This window comes from Oratosquilla oratoria, chromosome 34 (assembly GCF_046742065.1).
Source record: "Oratosquilla oratoria isolate Oo_2021 chromosome 34, ASM4674206v1, whole genome shotgun sequence".
Lineage (NCBI taxonomy): Eukaryota > Metazoa > Arthropoda > Malacostraca > Stomatopoda > Squillidae > Oratosquilla > Oratosquilla oratoria.
The window spans coordinates 30,566,607-30,586,361 of record NC_134810.1 but is presented as its reverse complement, the minus strand read 5'-3'; the positions used below and the strand labels follow the sequence as shown (position 1 = coordinate 30,586,361).

Sequence of the window (19,755 nt, the reverse complement as noted above, 5' to 3'; positions counted from 1 at the left end):
ACGTGGCCTGTGTATCATAGTGCATAGAGAACTGTGCGTGAACTGTAAATAAAGTGTAGAAACTGAACATTGTGATTCCTAACCCCAGGGGGGTTGGTTACATTCTACGAAGAAACTGAACTTTGTGATTTCTAACCCCAGGGGGGTTGGTACATTCTGGTGGCAGCACCAACCGCATCCCATTTCCTCCAAAGAGACTAGTACCTAGAAACCACCTAATTCTATTCAGCCCGAAGCAAGCCAGCCACGCCCACCATTGAGAAGCACGAGACTTCTTCTTACGTAACAAACATCGCCTGCCTTTGACTTCTCATCAACTGCACCAATACACAAGTACACAATAACGGGCATCGTCATCACCGACTCCAAACTACCTAACCACTTCTAAAAGGTATATATTATAACTCTATCCCCCCTTCATATCATTTTATTATATTAATAATTCTCATCTACCCCCTAAAATCCCCCTGATACTCGCTTTTCTTTTCCATACCATGCGAGCATCATTCACCCAGACCAGGAGCTTCACATCAGTTAAGCACAGACCCGCCTAACGACCTGCTTGTCACACCCAGTCAGCATTCCCGCTAACCCACACCACCCAACCTACCCTCCACCGACCGCCACCTTCGGCCGCCTACAATTGCTTACCCCTGCAAAACCGCCCCTGCCAGACATCGGCGTACCAGCCGATAGGGCTCGCCGTATTTAGGTACCCCATATCCATTGATATGTCCACTGTAAATTTGCGGACAGCCTGTCCACGTGCCAAAGGCACGTAAAATTCACGTTAGCCTACGTAACATTAATAATTAGTACTTCTAAAAATCACAACAGCCTAACCTCTTTTTTTTTTTTTTTTTTTTTTTTTTTTTTTTTTTTTTTTTTTTTTTTTTTTTTTTTTTTTTTTTAAATAATGCAACCACTAGTGGATTAATAACTTAACGAAACAAATATCATTATACTCTATTTTTTTTAACGTCACTAAGATAACCACTCACTTATCTTTGCAAGTATTACATTAAGAAATTGGTCACTACGTAACAAGTGCCATTACATTTATTTGTGAATATTTTTTTTTTCCCCTTAACAATTGCATATTCTCTAATACTTAACTATTAAGTCTATATATATACTTATTTGTTACCAATCCATAACTGTTATACTATTTCTTTTTAGGATAATTTTATACATAAATCATAATTACCTTGTATTTTCCCAATTTATTATTTACATTTAATACCTTTTCAACTTTTACAATAATTTATATATTTATATTGTTATATGTACCTTTTTTGTTATAATCTTATCACATTATTATTGCATATCCATATTATATACCCCCATTGTATACCCATTGACGCCTTATACCCCCCCCCCCTCTTCTCTAACTAAAACACATTATATCTTAGGTAATGCATGCATCTCTAGTTAGACACTAACATGGCTACAGGAACGAGATCCAAGGTCAGGAATTTACTTGATGTATTCATTTCCCCCTCTAAAGAAGACAAATCCCCCAATGACACTGACCATTCCACACCTAAGGCAGATTCTAGAATAATTCCCAAGGATAAAGTTGACAACCCACCCTTACAACATGACCATTCACAGGAAGACCCTTCTAACCCAACCCAACTATACCAACCCCCACTCCACACCAAAAGTTCAAGTTACCCCTCAACTAGATCCCCAACAACAACCCCCAAACCCCTCAACCCATGCATATGAGAACTTAGCCTTCCCTTCTCCCAACCTAACGTCAAATCAAACAGCCTTCATCCCACATCCCTACCCAACACTTAACCCTGCCCCTACTCCATCGCAACATCCTCACCCACAACTCCAACCTACAATAATCAATAACTACCAAACCATCTCCCCTCTAACCGAAATCCCCACCTTCTCTCAAACTAGTGGACTCTCCATCACTGACTTCCTGATGGCGTGTGACCTTTTTTTCTCTAAAAATCCAAACTACTCTGACTTAGAAAAGATAAATCTATGCCGCCAGAAAATAGAAGCATCAGACGAGCATAGATCCACGGCTCGGATGCTTGATAATCTGATCACAGGCGGAATCACATACACTGAATATAAAACACACCTCTTTAATGTCTTTCAGAACAAACAAACAAACAACATTAACTTTCTCTTCACATTTCTAAACAACACTAGAACTCAAAAACAAACTAACATCAAAGACAATGTTGCCAATGCAATAAAAGAAATTAGGGAAAACCTGGACAATAACAGCCCTTGGACCTTCACAGACACCTCAGGAAAAAAGGCAATGACATTAGAAAACCTATACACATTCCTAGAGATAGGCCTTTATCTTTCCCAACTTCCACCAAAGTGTCATAGAGAAGCAACTAGAAGGGATCTAAATACTAGAAACCCATTAGCTTACACATACATATTAGACATAACCAACGCTTGCAACATCTCCCTCTCTGACCAGCACCATTATGCCAAACTGAATAGCCTTCAGTCACAGCAGGCCCCTAGCTCCAATACAGCCCAACCTTCAACCTGGTGTTCCTACCATCTTTCAACAAGTCACAACACCAGAGACTGCATACAGAAACAACAAGTGCTAACACAACATCGCACTACCCCTTGCTCAGTTCATGGGACAACGACACACACAGATGCTCAATGTAGAGCACAGCAATACCAACACCTGCAGGCACAACACCGCACTACCCCTTGCTCAGTTCATGGTACTACCTCCCACACAGATTCCCAATGTAGAGCTCAACAACAAATCAAACAACTCATGCCCCCCCCCCCCCCAGACCACCCAACATGTCAAAACCAACACGGCCAGGCAAATACTGCAACCTACACAAAACCACAACTCACTCCAACGAGGAATGTTCTCAACAAAAATCACAACCACAACCTCATCAGAGAACAAACAAATAAGTTACGGCACCTCGACAAACACCCTCCTCCCACACAACACATACAACTCAACACCGATTGGGGGAACGTGTACCAGCCTCACGCACCAAACCACCATAGGAACGTCCGACACACCACACAACTATATCACTCTAAAAGTAACACTAGATCAAATAAGTGTTGACATGATGGTTGATACAGGCACAAACCTGAACCTCATACCCAGAGCTCTCTACGAAGCACTTAATGACCCACCCCAAATCCAGTACTCAAACACAGAAGGCCTACTAATAGAAGGATCAACCATATCACTTCATGATATGATTGATATAAATATAGAAGTAAACAATTCCCAGGTAGGCCTCACATCCTTCCCTACGGGACTGGAAGGCAATAATTAACTTAGATACCAACAAAATCTCCTTCCAAGATGTCAATGACATCTCCAAAACTCCTGAAACACCCGACCCAGACACACAACCCCTTTCATGTCTATCTGGCTTAAATAACCCCTCTCCAACTAAGAGCTACTCATTCCGTCCACCACCTTATGTCACCTCAAAAGCACTGATGTCTAATACAGTCATCATACCCCCTAGACATTCAATAACAGTCCCACTATACATACCCGGAGCAATAGAACATCAGGATGTCATAATTGACCCAGATACGTCAAGAATAAATAACATAACCCTAGAATCTTCATGGGATGTAGTGTCAGAAAATAAACACACCCTAGCTATGTTAACGAATCTCTCAGACCAACACCGCAAAATCAGAAAGAACACAAACATTTGTTCAGTCCACCTCCATAATTCCCCAATCCAAGAACCACTCCCACAACACATCAACACTGTAGGACAAACACAAAACCTCACCCCTATCCACCCCAACCAAATAACGACATCAGCCGATGGAGAGATACGTAACAAGCTACTTAACCTCCTCCAAAGGAATAGATCGGCTATCGCCTTAGAAGGCGATCCCCTAGGCAAATGTGATATAATCAAACACCACATCCAAATCCCCCCCAACACCACCCCCTCATACACCCCTGCTTACCGCATACCCCACAGTAGGAAAACACAAGTCAACAACAGTGTGCACGAGATGTTACACCAAGGTGTAATTTCTCACTCAGACTCACCTTGGAACAGTCCCCTCTTCCTAGTCCCTAAGAAAGACGGAACCCTACGCCCTGTTGTAGATTTTAGGAAAGTCAACCACCTAACTCAATCTGACCCACTCCCCGCCATGCAAGATGTCTTACAATCAGTAAGTAACGGAAATGCTGTATTTTCCACAATTGACCTTAAGTCAGCCTTCTGGCAAGTGGAACTGACAGAAGAATCAAAACCCATAACTGCATTCTCCACAGATAAGGGACATTTCCACTTCGAGCGCATGCCCTTTGGCCTTAAGAATGCCCCCTCAACCCAACAGAGATTAATGAATCGCATTTTCAGCGATATGATAGGAATCTCATTATTCGTCTACTTAGACGACCTCATCATCTATAGCCCCACACAAACTGACCACCTCCATGTACTAGAGATTGTCCTAAAAAGACTCAAAAATACCGGATTGAAAATCCAACTAGGAAAGTGCAAATTCCTACAGACGGAACTCACCTTCCTAGGCCATAAGGTAGACGCCCAAGGCATCCATACCACCACAGACAAAATAGATGCCATTGCATCCTTCCCAACCCCTAGAAACGCGGATGAAACAAGAAGTTTCATAGGATTAGCCTCATACTACAGACACTTCATACAAAATTTTGCACACATAGCATCCCCTCTCACCAAATTCACAAGAAAAGGCGAGACATTCAGATGGTCTGAAGCGGAACAGACAAGCTTCGACACCCTTAAACATGCTCTTACCACAGCTCCTGACATGAAGAAAGAATTCCTTCTTTACACCGACGCCTCCTCTAAAGGAATAGGCACAGTTCTACAACAGAAGGATGAAAACGGTAAAGAGCACCCCATCGCTTATGCGAGTAGAGTACTAAATAAGCCTGAAAGTAATTATTCAACTACCCACAAAGAAGGACTCGCATTGATATGGGGCTTGAAACATTTCAAATATCTTATACTAGGATATAAGATAAATATCTTTACAGACCACCAACCCCTAGTCTACCTCTTTAACTCTAAAGACTTACATGGCAGAATTGCTAGGTGGAAAACCACCTTATTGGACTTTGATCCAAAAATCACATACCTAGCTGGAAAGGCTAACGTAGTAGCCGACTCACTAAGCAGACAAATCCACATATCCACCTTAACAAAAACAACCTGTATTCCTATGCAAGACCTTAGAGAAGAAACAGACAAAGACCCGACATGGTCTAACGTAAAACAACATCTACTTTCAAGAACACCCTTACAGTCCCGACCACCTGTCCCTATAGAGGAACTCAAACTGGTCGACGGAATCATAAGGAGAACCACTAACGACAGAGAAGTTACTGTCATCCTCAAAGCCCGAGTTCCCAAGGTCCTACACATATTGCACGACAGCGCAATGGGAGGCCACTCGGGCAGGGATAAGACACTGAAAACTGCTAGGCATTCATATTTTTGGATAAATATGAAAAAAGACATAACCACACATATAGACCAATGTTTGACTTGCAACCAATTCAGAGGACCTGACCCCAAACAACTCAATATCAAAGACATCCCACTCCCTGCTGAACCATGGGAAACACTTGGCATTGACCTACTGAAAATGCCAACGAGCCATCAAGGTTCCAATTATGTACTCACGGCAGTCGACTATCTGTCCAAATACACCATCCTAGTTCCACTACAAGACAAAACAGCAGAGACTGTGGCCAAAGCATTGGTTAACAACATATTCTGCAGGTATAATAACGGCTGTGAATTCAAGAACGAAGTAATGCGCGAAATAGCACATTTATATAACATAAATCAAACCTTCGCCACTGCCTACCACCCACAAGGGAATGGACTATGTGAACGCACAAATAGAAAAGTGCTTGAAATCCTCAGACCTTTGGCCAACGATCTTTCAGATAGTTGGGAAGATTGGCTACCCCAGGTACAAGCTAGTATCAATAGCACAGTCAACTCTGCAACAAAGATGTCCCCCCATGAGATCATATTTGGACAAAGAGTGTGGCTACCCTACCAAATCTTTAACCAACCCCCACCCCCCTTATACAACCTAGATAACCTTACCCAATGCCTAAAAAGAGGCATGTAAAGTATATACAAACAGGTCAGAAAACCTCAAAGCAGCTCAAGAAAAAACCAAAACCAAACAGCACAAGCGATCATCTCCACTCATAACACTTGGAGAGACAGTCATGGTCAGAGACTCTAATAGAACTAACAAACTCAAACCCAAGTTCTTAGGCCCCTTCACAGTCACAACCTCACTCCCCAACAATGTTTTCCTACTAACGGACCCTTTCGATCACACAACTGTAACCATACACGGAGAGAAATTGAGAAAGGTCAAACTTAACCTAAACGCAACCCTACCTCCCAATCAGAACCCACCAACCAGACTAACAAATAACCCAACCAAGCGCAATTCCCATCACATGACACTATGTCGACGCAACTAAAACATACACTCCAGCTCTCGCCCCTGAAGATGCAGGACGTCATGCATTCCTCAGTGGAGGTTAAAAGGGCCAATTTACAATAAGAATTCCCTTCCGCATATCTATCAAACCTTCTCTACTTCCTTCCGACCACTATAACCTTAGCGAGAGTCATATACATATCCTAAATCACTAAAACAAAAACTCCATCCACAGGATACAACCACTACTACCCCCCATCCTCGTCCACTTCTCACCCACAATCTAGGTCCCATAACCCAACTAACACTCCCACCCCTCCCTAAGATACCCGTTACCATCCTCCCAAGCGAGATAGACCAGGTACGTCTACTAAACAATTCAACTACCCTTGATATAGACTCTTTAGATCTACATTATAAAATCTTACCCTATACCTCCACTGCCCTCTCAATCTTAATCATCATTTTTATACTAATAATACTAACAAAATACTGTACTTTTGCATGAAATAAGTCTTTGAATTTTTGTTTTTTCTTCCTTTTCCCAAATTGCTGTAAACCTAGGATAAGTTTTACCTTGTGTCTCACCAATATCTTACCACAGATAGTGCCATACAAACTCACAGATAAGAGTTTCTCACAAAACATACTATAGTGCCATACAAACTCATAAACAAGAATTTTTCGGAAGTGATATGTGAGTGTCATATAAACTCTTATATGATAGTTGAAAATATATGTAATACTGGTGAAACACAACCTTATTCCCCATTCAGAGACACAACATCGCATACCCATTATTTCTGGTTCAACATGTCCTCTTGGGACCCTTATAATCAATTCAACATCACATCCCCCCTTCTCCACGTATAACCACCCAAAGATTTTCTGTCTCTGACTATATAACTATATATATATATATATATATATCAATATTATATTTGTTAACCATGTACCATTAGGTGCCAGGTGCCACCTAACCCCAGGGGGAGGGCGATATGTATACATCACTATAACCACATCACCATTCCCACAAATCATGTGAGCGGTGTCACAATCATCACCCAGACATTCTGTCGCCAGACACGTCCGCCCTAACAAGCTGACCCAGCACTTTCGCAGAAAAGCTGACCTAGCAGTTATCGAGCACTCGGAACCAAGATACACACACAGACATACGAACGCACACATAAATGCGGTCAATCGCCAATTCCGAATAACACACGATAACACAGTAGTAATCAACCCTTGCCCCCTGGATATATTATGCATTATAAAAAGGGATATAAGAAATAATTTATGAACTAACAACAACCATGTAAAGGGCCGGATTTTCCTATTAAAATTGTTTTCAAGGTGACTAAAGAGCACCTCAGAATTCTACAGACACAGCACTTCCGCCCCACGAAAACGGAGTGGACAGGTCCAGGAGCGGTCGGTGTCTGACGTGCCCTGTGTATCATAGTGTATAGAGAACTGTGCGTGAACTGTAAATAAAGTGTAGAAACTGAACATTGTGATTCCTAACCCCAGGGGGGTTGGTTACATTCTACGAAGAAACTGAACTTTGTGATTTCTAACCCCAGGGGGGTTGGTACATGTGTCTCAATTTACCATTGATGCAAAATAACTGATGTTAAGATTTTTGAGGTGCTGTTTATAGTATTACTTTAATCACTAGTACATTACATGTTGTTTTTGTTAAGTGAGGATTTAGCACTTATGTACATTTTGATTTATTAAATGCATATGCTTAATGGTACAATATGATTTTTTTCTCACAATAAAATGATAGGATGAGTAAAAATTAAGATAGAGAAAAAAAAATTGACATGTTTTTATAAACAGTACAACATAACTACAGAAACTAAAAAAATTCAAAGTACTCTTCTGTTTTCTTCCATGGTAATCAAATTTCAAATTGTGGGATAGTAGAAAGTTAGCAAGCACATTTGATAGGTGTTCACCAGGCAAATGCTGATTACAGATTGACAACTGACAAATTACTTTCATTCATCAACATTTGCATAGATTGTGATTTTTATCATCAGGCACTTTGGTTATTGTTTCTAGAAATTTCTATTTCACCTAGTTGTATTATATGGGAAGGGAGCTATGCTCGTAGTGACCCGTCTTTGTATCTCTCAGGATCAAGATTTTCTTAAAATCTTGTATAGTGTTTGCACACACTGTTTTGTTGTCTAATTTATTCCATGTATCTATTACTCTGTGTGGGAAGCTGTTCCTTTTTAAATTTCTTCTGTAACTATCTTTTTTTTTTTTTTAGTTTCTTTTCATGTCCTCTCGTCTTACCATTGCCCCATATTAACAAGTCATCCCTATCTAGAACTTCCATTCCTTTCATTATTCTGTAGATAGTCTGCAGGTCACTTCTTTCTCTTCTCTGTTCCAAAGTTGGTAGTTCTAATTTCGACAGTCTTTGCTCATATGTTAGTTCGGAAAGAGTTGGTGCTAGTTTGGTTGTTGCTCTTTATAACCTTTCTAGTTTTTTAATGTTCTTTTTGGTACTGGGTGTCCAGAGTGCTGCTGCGTACTCAAGTTTTGGTCTTATTAGTGTAGTTAGGATTTTCTTAGCCTATTTGGACAAAGAAATGATAAACACCACTTTGATTGATCTCAATAAATTATGTGAAAAACAATTCCAGTAAAATTATTCAAGTGCTAAGAAGTTTTAGAGTTAATGCTTTGCTGAGTGCTGAGTTGATTGATTGAAAATAGATATTCACATGCACTATTCTCTTGAGAACCTCTGTGTGTACTCAGCAATTTTGGAAGGCTTTGGACAGACAATAACAACAACATAAAACATTATTCTATGTTCCTCATTTCTTCTTAATATTTCTTATGAAATTTCCACTTAAGGCATGCTTAGCCTTTGAATAAATGCTTTTTTTTAGTATTTCATTTATTGAAAGGATGTGCTAAATATGTGAATAAAATCATGTCGTTATATAGAATAAAGCTTCGATTTCTTTACAACAGTGAATTTTTTTTTTTTTTTTTTTTTTCAACCAGAGCCATTTTTTTAATTACCAGTCATTTTTTATACTTCCAGAGCCATGTTTTTGCAGGTTTGATTTCCTTCAAACTATTGGAAGGCTAACTCATTACTCATGTGCATGAGGGTGGAAATGCACGACAAACCTTCCAATGCACCGTTAGAGTACCATCACTGCCCCGATCCACTTCAAGCCAATCTAGGTTCCATGAGCATATAGTAGATTCATGCTTTACTGGTTTTCGTTTTCCTTGGCCCTTGCCCATAGAGTTTGAATAAGGCTTTGCTGGTCCAGAAGCGGTTCCTGCTGTCAAAACACTCTCCCTCGATTCTGAAAAGACTGAATCTGAGGGCAAACCATCTTCACTCATCTTCACTCGCTTGACTAGAAATCGCTCCATGATGTACGATCATCGAAAGTTTGGCATGGACGTGACGTACGAACATAGACCTAAACATAAACCTAAGCTAGCTAATGAATAATTTTTTTTTTTTTTTTTTTTTTTTTATTCTCCCTCCAAAGATCCATATTTATGAACTAAATATATAATTATCAAATGTTCATATTTATATTTAAATTTATTTACTTTCAATTACTAACCAAACATTTGATTCTATTTTGTTTTCTCATAAATACGTGAACGAGGTTATATATGGGATTTCCCAGTTTCCCTCCTAGGCCTCGAGTGAGTTTGCATATGTACAGTGTACGTATGCATGCGGTGATGTGGTATTGGGTATGGTGCATTGTACACGTAGTCAGTGCGTTGATTGGGCAGCTAGCTGCATGCAACCAATGAACTTCCCTGCATACAGGTACTATGCAATTCGCAACTAGCGACATTATGTAGCACGATAGTCGTGTAGAGTCTAGTCAACATGTACTAGTATACACACGCATGCAGCTGATACGAAGCTAGGCTAGGTAAGCCATTGAACTCTAGAAGCTATACCGCATACACATACGTACGTACATCAACAAATTAAAGTTGATTGATGCATTGCGTTTATGATATCGATTGATAATGCAATGATCACGGGTAAGTTGTGTTTGCTCTGATCCTTTCATCAATGGTGATGGGATTCAGGGATTGCCAAATGATGGATAATGCATGAAAAACATTCAATCTTGCGGGAGCGTTTTTTTGTGGGGGATCGCTCCTGCTATTGGATTTGTGAGAGCGACATTGGAACATTCCCGAGCGAAATCGCACGTCACTCCCGTGCATTTTTTTAGCTGCTTTACAATGATGGAATGTCATGTCAGACGCACTGAAACAATGTGACGTCATGTCATGTTCATCCAATGCAATAATATTATTTTCGTGAATACAGTATAAATCTACTCTCATTCAAATGTTCTATGTAATCTTTTTTATTTTAAAGGCCAACACCTGTGAATTAGGAACATTTCATTCAACATGGTTGAAATAGTGACAGAGTTTATTTTCTTAATTTATTACTATTTTTATGTATCCGACGAAGATATCGTTTGTACTGTTTTCTTGAGAACCTCTATACCTTTGTGTGTACTAAGCAATTTTGGAAAGCTTTGAAAAGACAGCTCTCTTATTATAGTAAGAGATAATTTTTTTTTTTTATTCATTATTATTGCACTCTACAGTTGGATGTGAAATATGAATCAGACTTCATAAAACGAAAAAAAGAAGATACTAGGGGGAAGAATGAAGGTCAGTTTAAGTCGGTTCCTAATGGTTGCGGAAGAGGAAAGATTCTTGTGAACACAGCAAAATTGTTCAAGGGAAAGGTATGTATAATTGCTTTATTAATTTGATATATATATATATATACATAGATATATATGTATTTATTTATATATATACATAGATATATATGTATTTATTTTCTAAAATATTTGTCTCTTGTAATGGGTGGGAGATAGGGATTCTTCATCCATAAGGAGCTAAGGTGTGAAAGAGGTTAGGGTGGTGGTTGGGATGGAATGGTTTCATTTGGGTACAAGCCTTTTGATTTGGCTACTTTCATTTCAAGAGGGAAACCCCTTGGTATATAGATAGATTTTTTTTAAAGGGTGGAAAATATATATATATCTTTTTATACAGTTGAACTTGGTTTAGTGACAATCGGACAATTAAGAATAAGTGGGGGGAGGGAGGGGGTTGTAAAACTAAAGTAAAACTACAGTAAAACTAAAGTAAAACTAAAGTCTAACACATCCATTGGTAAAGAGCCCTGGAATTCTAGGCTTCACAATTGATATTCATATGACCTTCACCCCACATGTTGAAGATTTGACAGTGAAAATGAACAATAAAATAAACCAACAAAAATCCATCACAAGCACAAATTTAGAACAACAGAGAGGAACTCTTGAGAACTGTCGTTAAGCAGTTCATAAGAACCACCCTCAACAATGCTTCTACAATATATTTTTCAACTATCAGCAAGACAAATACAAATAACTTACAATACAGAATAAAGCTCAGAACGCACTGAAATCACCCCAGTTAGACACATGTACAGTAAAACTAAAATCTTTCCCATTGAACATAGAATGAAAACAATGATAGGTATTGAGTTCTATGACAGAATTCAAAACCCCATCTCATTATATCACACAAATACCTCCAGCTTAGAGGGAAAAAAAAAGTATAAGGACAATTTTCTCAGTATGATAGGCATATTCTTTGGCACGAGAAGTATCTAAAAATTATGAAAACACTGTACAGAACCAAGTTTACTGCATGAGCAACTGCAGTGCCATTCTTGCATATGGTGAGGAAAGTAACTACTCCCATTTTGTTCAAATAAACATACTAAAAAACCATCTGTTCCCAGTCACCACCATTGTTGTGTGTTCATTCCTGGCCATCTTGTTATATGTATTTACCTAGTTGTATTTTACAGGAAGGGGGGCTACACTCATGGTGTCCTGCCTTTGTATCTCGCAGTGTCTAGTTTGCTTTTAAACTCCTGAATGGTTTTTGTGCACACTATTTCCTTGTTCAGTTTGTTCCAAGTGTCTAGCACTCTATGTGGAAAACGGTTTTTCTTAAATCTCTTATGTAGCTATGTTTTTTTTTTTTTTTTTTTTTTTTTTTCTTTCTTTCCATGTCCGCTTGTGCTTCTGTTCCAGTTTAACAAGTCCTCTCTATCAAGTATTTCTGTGCCCTTCATGATTCTGTAGATGGCCAGTAGGTCACCTCTCTCTCTTCTTTGCTCCTGAGTCAGTAAATCTAGTTTAGCCAATCTCTCCTCATATGACAAGTTTGCAAGTGCAGGTGCAGTTTTTGTTGCTGCTCCCTGGATTCTTTCTATTTTCTTTATAATCACTGCCTATTCTAGTCTAGGCCTTATCAGTGTGACCAATATTTTTTTTAATAATTTCTTCGTCCAAATATGTAAATGCCACTTTTATTGATCTTAGCAAGCTGTAGGATTCTCCAACAATTTTGTTTATCCGTTTGTCATAGGATAAGTCGTTTGAGATAATTACACCCAAATCTTTTTCTGATCTCTCCTTCTTTACCTCCTTGGTTCCAATTTTATATTGTCCTGATATTCTGTTTTTGCTTTTACCAAACTCCATTATGCTACATTTCTTAATATTGAAGTCCACCTCCCATTTCTGACTCCAGTTCCATACTTTATTCAGGTCTTCTTGCAGTGATTCGCAATCCTCTTCAGTTTTTACTTTCATTAACAGTTTGGCATCATCTGCAAAGAAGCTCATGTAACATTTCATATCATCATCCATGTCATTCACATAAATAGCAAACATTATTGGAGCTAGTACAGATCCTTGCGGTAGTCCACTGATCACCTCTTTCCAATTTGAATATTTTTCTCTGAGCACTAATCTCATCTTTCTACCAATCAGGAAGTCCTCCATCCATTTTAGTAGGTTCCCTTGTATCCCTCCTATATGTTCGAGTTTTTTTAAAATAATTTTTTGTGTGGTACTTTGTAAAAACCTTTCTGTAAGTCCAGGAAGGCACAATCAGCCCATCCATTCCTTTCTTGCACTATGTCTATTAATCTTGAGTAGAAATATATCAAGTTTGTGGAACATGATCTTCCTTGTCTGAAACCAAATTTGTCTTGGGTTTATTATATTGTTGTCTTCCAGGTGTTTTATCCATCTATTCTTGATTATTTTCTTACAAATTTTGGCTATAGAGCTTGTTAGTGAGACTGGCCTATAGTTAGTTAGTTCTTCCTTGTTTCCTCCTTTATATATTGGTGCAATGTTAGCATTTTTCCAGTCTTTTGGTATTTTTCCTTCTTTGAGTGAGCAATTTATTATTTTATGTATTTTGTCTGTTAGTTCTTCTTTGCATTCTTTTAGAATCCAATTTGCAATTCCATCCGGGCTGTGGTATAGTGTACTGTGCATAGGACTAATGTGAACTAGTGCAAGGGTGGTGTACTGCGTGCCCGACTTGCACACGCCTCCCACCACAAGGACCCCTTTCATACTTATAACAGGCTTCCTTTATGTATGTGTGCCTACAGCACCTAGCGCCTTCGCCCACGCGCCAGTTGCTCTTTAGGTTCCTTGGGTACTTCATGTGCCCCCTCTGTACGCATTACCTACCGTTTAATAAACCCATGAACTACACAACCTTTTTCACTGCCGTCCTTGCAACATGCTTGCGAAGATGGCGCAGTGAGTAGGATATTGCAATCGCAAGCATCCTTGCACCGTGCAGCGGTGGAATACGAGTGCGGTTCGGTATTCGGTGGCGTACAAGTGAACGAATGACAATACACGATCCGGTGGTGCTTACGTGAACGTGGTGTTGCAGGGATCCTGCAATAGTGTGCACGTCGAACCGTGTAGTATCGTGCAGTGCAATTCAGTTCGGCAATGGAGCCCTATCGTGCGACGCACTTCGGCGGACCCGAACAAAGGGGTCCTTCATTCCAACCCCATGGATACAGCGCTTTAGTAGAGCGCCTCCTTCCCTGACGCGACCGTGACCCACTTAGTGAACGCGCTTACGTCACGCCACGCCCCAGCTGACTCGCGTAGACCGCACCCCCAAACCCGGCCCATGGCACAAAGGAGCGATTCACCCTCGTCGCAAGACAGCGGCGTCGAATTACACGCCCCGCCCGCGCTCACACCAAATGTGACGCTTCCGCGGGATGGCAGCAACGACGCCGTGCAACGCCTAGCGGCGAGCATAGCGGTGGTCCGAGATGAACGGAGGGAAGACCGCGCGAGAATGGACGCAATGGCGGAGGCCCACCGTGCGTAAATAGACAAAATGGCGGAAACCCTTCAACAACTAACCCTCGTCGCCCGCATGCCGCCCCCTCCGTCGAACCCTCCGCCGACTTCGCCCGTCCCGGCCCCTCCTGTCGCCGGAACGCCGCCCGCCCCGGCCCCTCCTGTCGCCGGAACGCCGCCCGCCCCCATGCCGCCGGGCAACCTGACGGTTCCACGCCCGCCACCGTTGCAGGCCGACGCCCAATTCCAGTCGTTCCTGTCGTGGCGCCGCGGCTGGGCCGACTACGCCGCCATGGCTGGCGTCAATAGGATGCCGCACGACATACAGCTTATACAACTCAGATCGTGCTTGTCTCTCGGCGTACAGGCGCTTCTGCGGAACTCGCTGGACATCCCCCACGATACCCCACTCTCGGCCGACGAAGTGCTCGACCGGCTGCAATCCCACCTCCGAGACTCGCGAGTCGAGGCCCTCCGCCGCCGTGACCTGTTCCGATGCAGGCAAGAGCACGGCGAGTCCTTCGATGACTTCTACGGCCGCGTCAAGGACAAGGCCCGAGAGGTAGACCTGTGTGCCGTAGGCGCCGCCGTTTGCGCGGAGGCCCAGACGAAAACGGTCATACTCATGGGCATACGGGACGAGGAACTCGCACAGCGCATCAGCTCCCTCCCCACAACCGCGTCACTGCAGGAGGTAGTGACCCGTTGCCGCTCGCACGAGTCGGCAAGGGAGACAGTCTCGGACCGCCAGGACAACCCGCAGGTGCGCGCCGTTTCGGCATATAAAAGTGCTCAACGCCAGGCGCGCGCACCCCCACCTCAACCGCCTCCCGCACCCTCCTCGCGACCTGGCGACACCTGCCACAATTGCGGGACCAAGGGACACCGCCCTCACACCCGCCAGTGCCCTGCCAGGAACGCCCGATGCCGCGTCTGCGGCACGAAGGGTCATTGGGAGAAATATTGCAAGTCGTCCAAGGATCGGGACGAGAATCACCACGGGCCGCCAAGCCCCGGCGCCCCTAGGAAGGCTGGCGCATGCCGAAAGGTGTCCGACGGCTCCGGCCGCTCCCCGACACCTGTCAACATTTGCATCCGCTTCGGGAACGTGTCCTCGAGCTTGCTTATGCTGCCGGACACGGGCGCGGACGTCACAGTGATAGGTGCACGGCACCTGGGCACAATGGGGATATCTAAGGCTAGCTTGCAGCCGCCAACCTCAGCGCCGACGTACATGGCCGACGGATCCAAGATGCCCCCCGCCGTGGGACGCTTCCAGGCCACTCTGACGCTCGGCGACAGAAGCTGCACCGCCGACATACGGGTTCACAAAGGGGTCAAAACCCCGCTCCTCTCCTTCGGCCACTGTCGGGAGTTGGCTATAATCCCGCCCGACTTCCCGAAGCATATCCTCGAAGTGACGTACGCAAACAGATGCGCCGAGCTAACACTTCCCCCTGACCGCTCGCCAGCCGCCGCCCGCGACTACTTCCTACGGGAATTCAGTGACGTGCTGGTCTCAAAGGATGACCTCCGCTCCATGCGAATCCACCTGAAGGCCGACGCGGTGTCCTTCGCCATCCACACGCCCAGGCCAATACCGTTCGCGTTCCGGGATCAAGCGAAGGAAGAACTGGGCTCAATGGTGCAACAAGGTATCACACCTGTCGACGACGAACCTTTGGAATGGTGCCACCCAATGGTTCTCGTGGCCAAGAATAAGGGCGTACGCATCACGGTCGACCTGACGAAACTCAACTCTCAGGTAACGCGCCCCACTCACCCTTCGCCCACGCCGTTTGCCGCGGTCCGCAGCGTCACCCCCTCCGCGAGGTTCTTTACGACGGCGGACGCCCTCCACGGTTACTGGCAGATAGACCTCGCAGAAGAGGACCAGCACCTGACTACGTTCATCACCCCGTATGGGCGGTACAAGCACTGCCGGGGACCGATGGGCTTCGCAGCCACCGGCGACGCCTACTGCCTCCGGGGAGACGCGGCTCTGCAAGGCGTGGCCAACTGTGTTAAGGTGGTGGATGATATCCTTCTGTTCGACGACGACCTCCCCTCCCACTTCCGGAGGATCCACCACATGCTTACCAGGTGCCGCGACCACGGCATCACCCTTAACAAGGAGAAATTCACAGTCGCCGCCCCCCAGCGTCAGCTTCTGTGGCTACCGCCTCTCCGCCGACGGCATATCCGCCGACGAGGACAAGGTCAGGGCCATACGGGACTTTCCCACGCCCGCCAACCTGACCGACCTACGCTCATTCATGGGCTTGGTGAACCAGCTGGCGGACTTCACTCCGGCCATAACGGCAGCGGCTCAACCCCTACAGCCTTTGTAGAGTCCTAAGCGCTCATTCACCTGGACCCCGGATCACGACAAGGGTTTCGCCGACGTCAAGCGAGCTATGTCGTCACCGCCCGTGCTGGCGCCCTTCGACCCCGCATTGCCGGTGGTACTGCAGACGGATGCCTCGCGCCTTTACGGCATCGGGTACGCTCTCCTTCAGGATCACGGCCATGGACACTTGCGTCTCGTCCAGTGTGGCTCGCGGTTCCTGACGGACGCCGAAACCCGCTACGCCACGATTGAACTGGAGATGCTTGCTGTCACGTGGGCCGCGTCCAAATGCAAACTGTACCTGTTTGGAGTGCCCCACTTCACGCTGCTGACGGACCATCGTCCGCTCATCCATATCCTCAACTCATACACCCTCGACGCTGTCGAGAACCCCCGCCTACAGCGGCTCAAGGAGAGGCTCTCGCCCTTCGTCTTTACGGCGAAATGGTGCGCAGGGAAGCAGCTCTGCATACCCGACGCCCTCTCACGAGCCCCGGTCTCCCGTCCCACGCCGGAGGACGAAACCGACTGCGACAAGGACGCCGCGCATGTCAGGGGCGTTGTCGCTAACAGCGCCGGCGCCCGTGAAAACGGCCCGTCGGCCGACGCCGACAGGGCACTCCAGGAACTCCGGGCCGCGGCACAAGCGGACCCTGCCTACGGTCACTTGGATACCTGCGTGTCCTCCGGGTTCCCGTCCAATCGCCTCGCCCTACCCAGCTCCGTCCTCCCGTATTGGAAGCTCCGCGACGCCCTCTCCACCAACGGGGATCTGGTGCTCTACGGCCAGCGTATCGTGGTCCCCGCCGCTCTACGGAAGCGTACGCTGGCTCGCCTCCACGATAGCCACCGTGGCGCGGAAGCCACCAAGCGCCGGGCTCGACAAACCGTCTTCAGGTCCGGCATTGACTCCGACAACAAGAGCACGGTGGAAGCCTGCGAGCCTTAACAGGTGGTTCGCCCCAGCCAGCAGCAAGAACCCCTGCTGTGCGATGACCGCCCCACACGGCCCTTCGAATCCGTGTCTGCCGACTTCTTTCACGTCGCAGGAAAGTCGTTCCTGGTTATAGCGGACAGGCTCTCGGGTTGGCCAGTCATCGTGCCCTGCGGCCAGGACACGACGGCTACCAGAGTCATCCGGAAGTTCTGCTACTTCCGGGAGGTCGGCGTCCCCCTCCGCCTTTGCACCGATGGTGGCCCTCCATTTACCAGCGCTGAATTCAACCGCTTCACGGAACGCTGGGGCGTCCATCATTTGGTCACCGCCCCGAACTACCCCCAATCTAATGGACACGCCGAAGCCGCAGTCAAAGCAGCTAAGCACCTCATCCTTAAGACCGCGCCCAACGGCAACATCAACTGCGAGGAGTTCGACTGCGGTCTCCTCGAACTACGGAACACGTCCCTGGCCGGCCGATCACCTGCCCAGGTCCTCTTCGGGCCCCCCTCCGGACATGCGTCCCGGCCCACCCGAAGTCCTTCTCGCCCGAATGGCAGGCTCGCTCGGAAGAATGCGATTGCAAGGCCGCAGCTCTCGCCGCCCAGACGACCTGGGGATACGACGAGCACGCCCGGCCCCTCCTTGCCCTGGGCGTCGGCCAGCACGTGCGGATTCAGGACCGCACGTCCCTTCGCTGGGACAAGGTCGGTGTGATCATGGGCCGCGGCAGGTCCAGGGAATACGAACTTCGTCTACCGAGTGGGAGAATCTGGTGGCACAATCGGCGAAACCTCCGTCCGGAGGCCCCGCCCCCCGACGCCTCCGCCACCGTCACGCCCCTCCCCTCGCCGGCGGCCCCGCCGCCCTCGCGCGCGGACCCCCTTGCCCCTCGCCGCTCGCCTCGGCTCGCGGGCGCTCTTGCCCCCCGCGTCGCCTCTGCGAGCGCTGTGTGTGTGTGTGGGGGGGGGGGTATAGTGTATTGGGCATAGGACTAATGTGAACTAGTGCAAGGGTGGTGTACTGCGTGCCCGACCTGTTATGCATGAATGGTCGAGTGGTGGCATGCATAAAAGTACCCCGTGTGCTAGGGTATAAAAATATATACGTAGGTTTCTACATCTAATCAAGTACTTCTGTATACATAGGCTTGGATACATAAAGGGAACCCTGTCTATATAAAACAGTGAATATTGTACCGCACTAATATCACAATGTAAATAGTTCACGTCCACAGGCCCGACAGGGTCCAATCACCACAATGTCTGCTCCAACTGCCTGGTGGCGGGAACTATGCCGTGACGTCATGGCGTCAGCGTGGCAAAGGTAATAGATGATATGAACAACAGCATCCTAGCCTGAATTGTCCTAGCTAGGTCATCTATCATACATAGTCCCTATGCTCATGGGATTAAGTGTCTCCTATCCTGACATGTGTTTACAAATGTATATGTGTGTCGTATGTCTATGGGTGTCTATCATGATCGCGCCATACGCACGGGGATATCAAATACCCAGACTTTGACACATGTGCCACATCTCCCCCCCCCAATTGTACCGTCAATTTGTTGTGTGCGGCCAGTCTCGCTGAGCGTCTTGGTCCATTGGGCTGGCCAGTTTGATTCGTGGGGCGAGGAGTATTGCCGGTAGTGCCCGTTGGAGGCTCCCTCGTGCCATCACGGGCGACACCCGGCTCAGGGATGGGGCGGAGGAACTTCCGGTTGCGCCACAGGACACTTCCGGACGCCGTCTTGATA

General features: G+C 45.7%; 1 protein-coding gene across 8 annotated transcripts in view; it reads left to right on the top strand.

Annotated features, from left to right (window-relative positions):
- LOC143018159 (uncharacterized) overlaps window positions 1-19,755 on the top strand; it is a 276,494-nt gene that overhangs the window by 113,284 nt on the left and 143,455 nt on the right. For 6 of the 8 annotated variants that reach the window (XM_076173308.1, XM_076173304.1, XM_076173305.1 and 3 more), the window contains one exon: window positions 11,118-11,261. The exons of the other annotated variants lie outside the window; for them this stretch is intronic. In XM_076173308.1, the coding sequence (XP_076029423.1) occupies window positions 11,118-11,261 (144 nt within the window). The remainder of the gene's footprint in view (window positions 1-11,117; window positions 11,262-19,755) is intronic. 8 annotated transcript variants of the gene reach the window in all.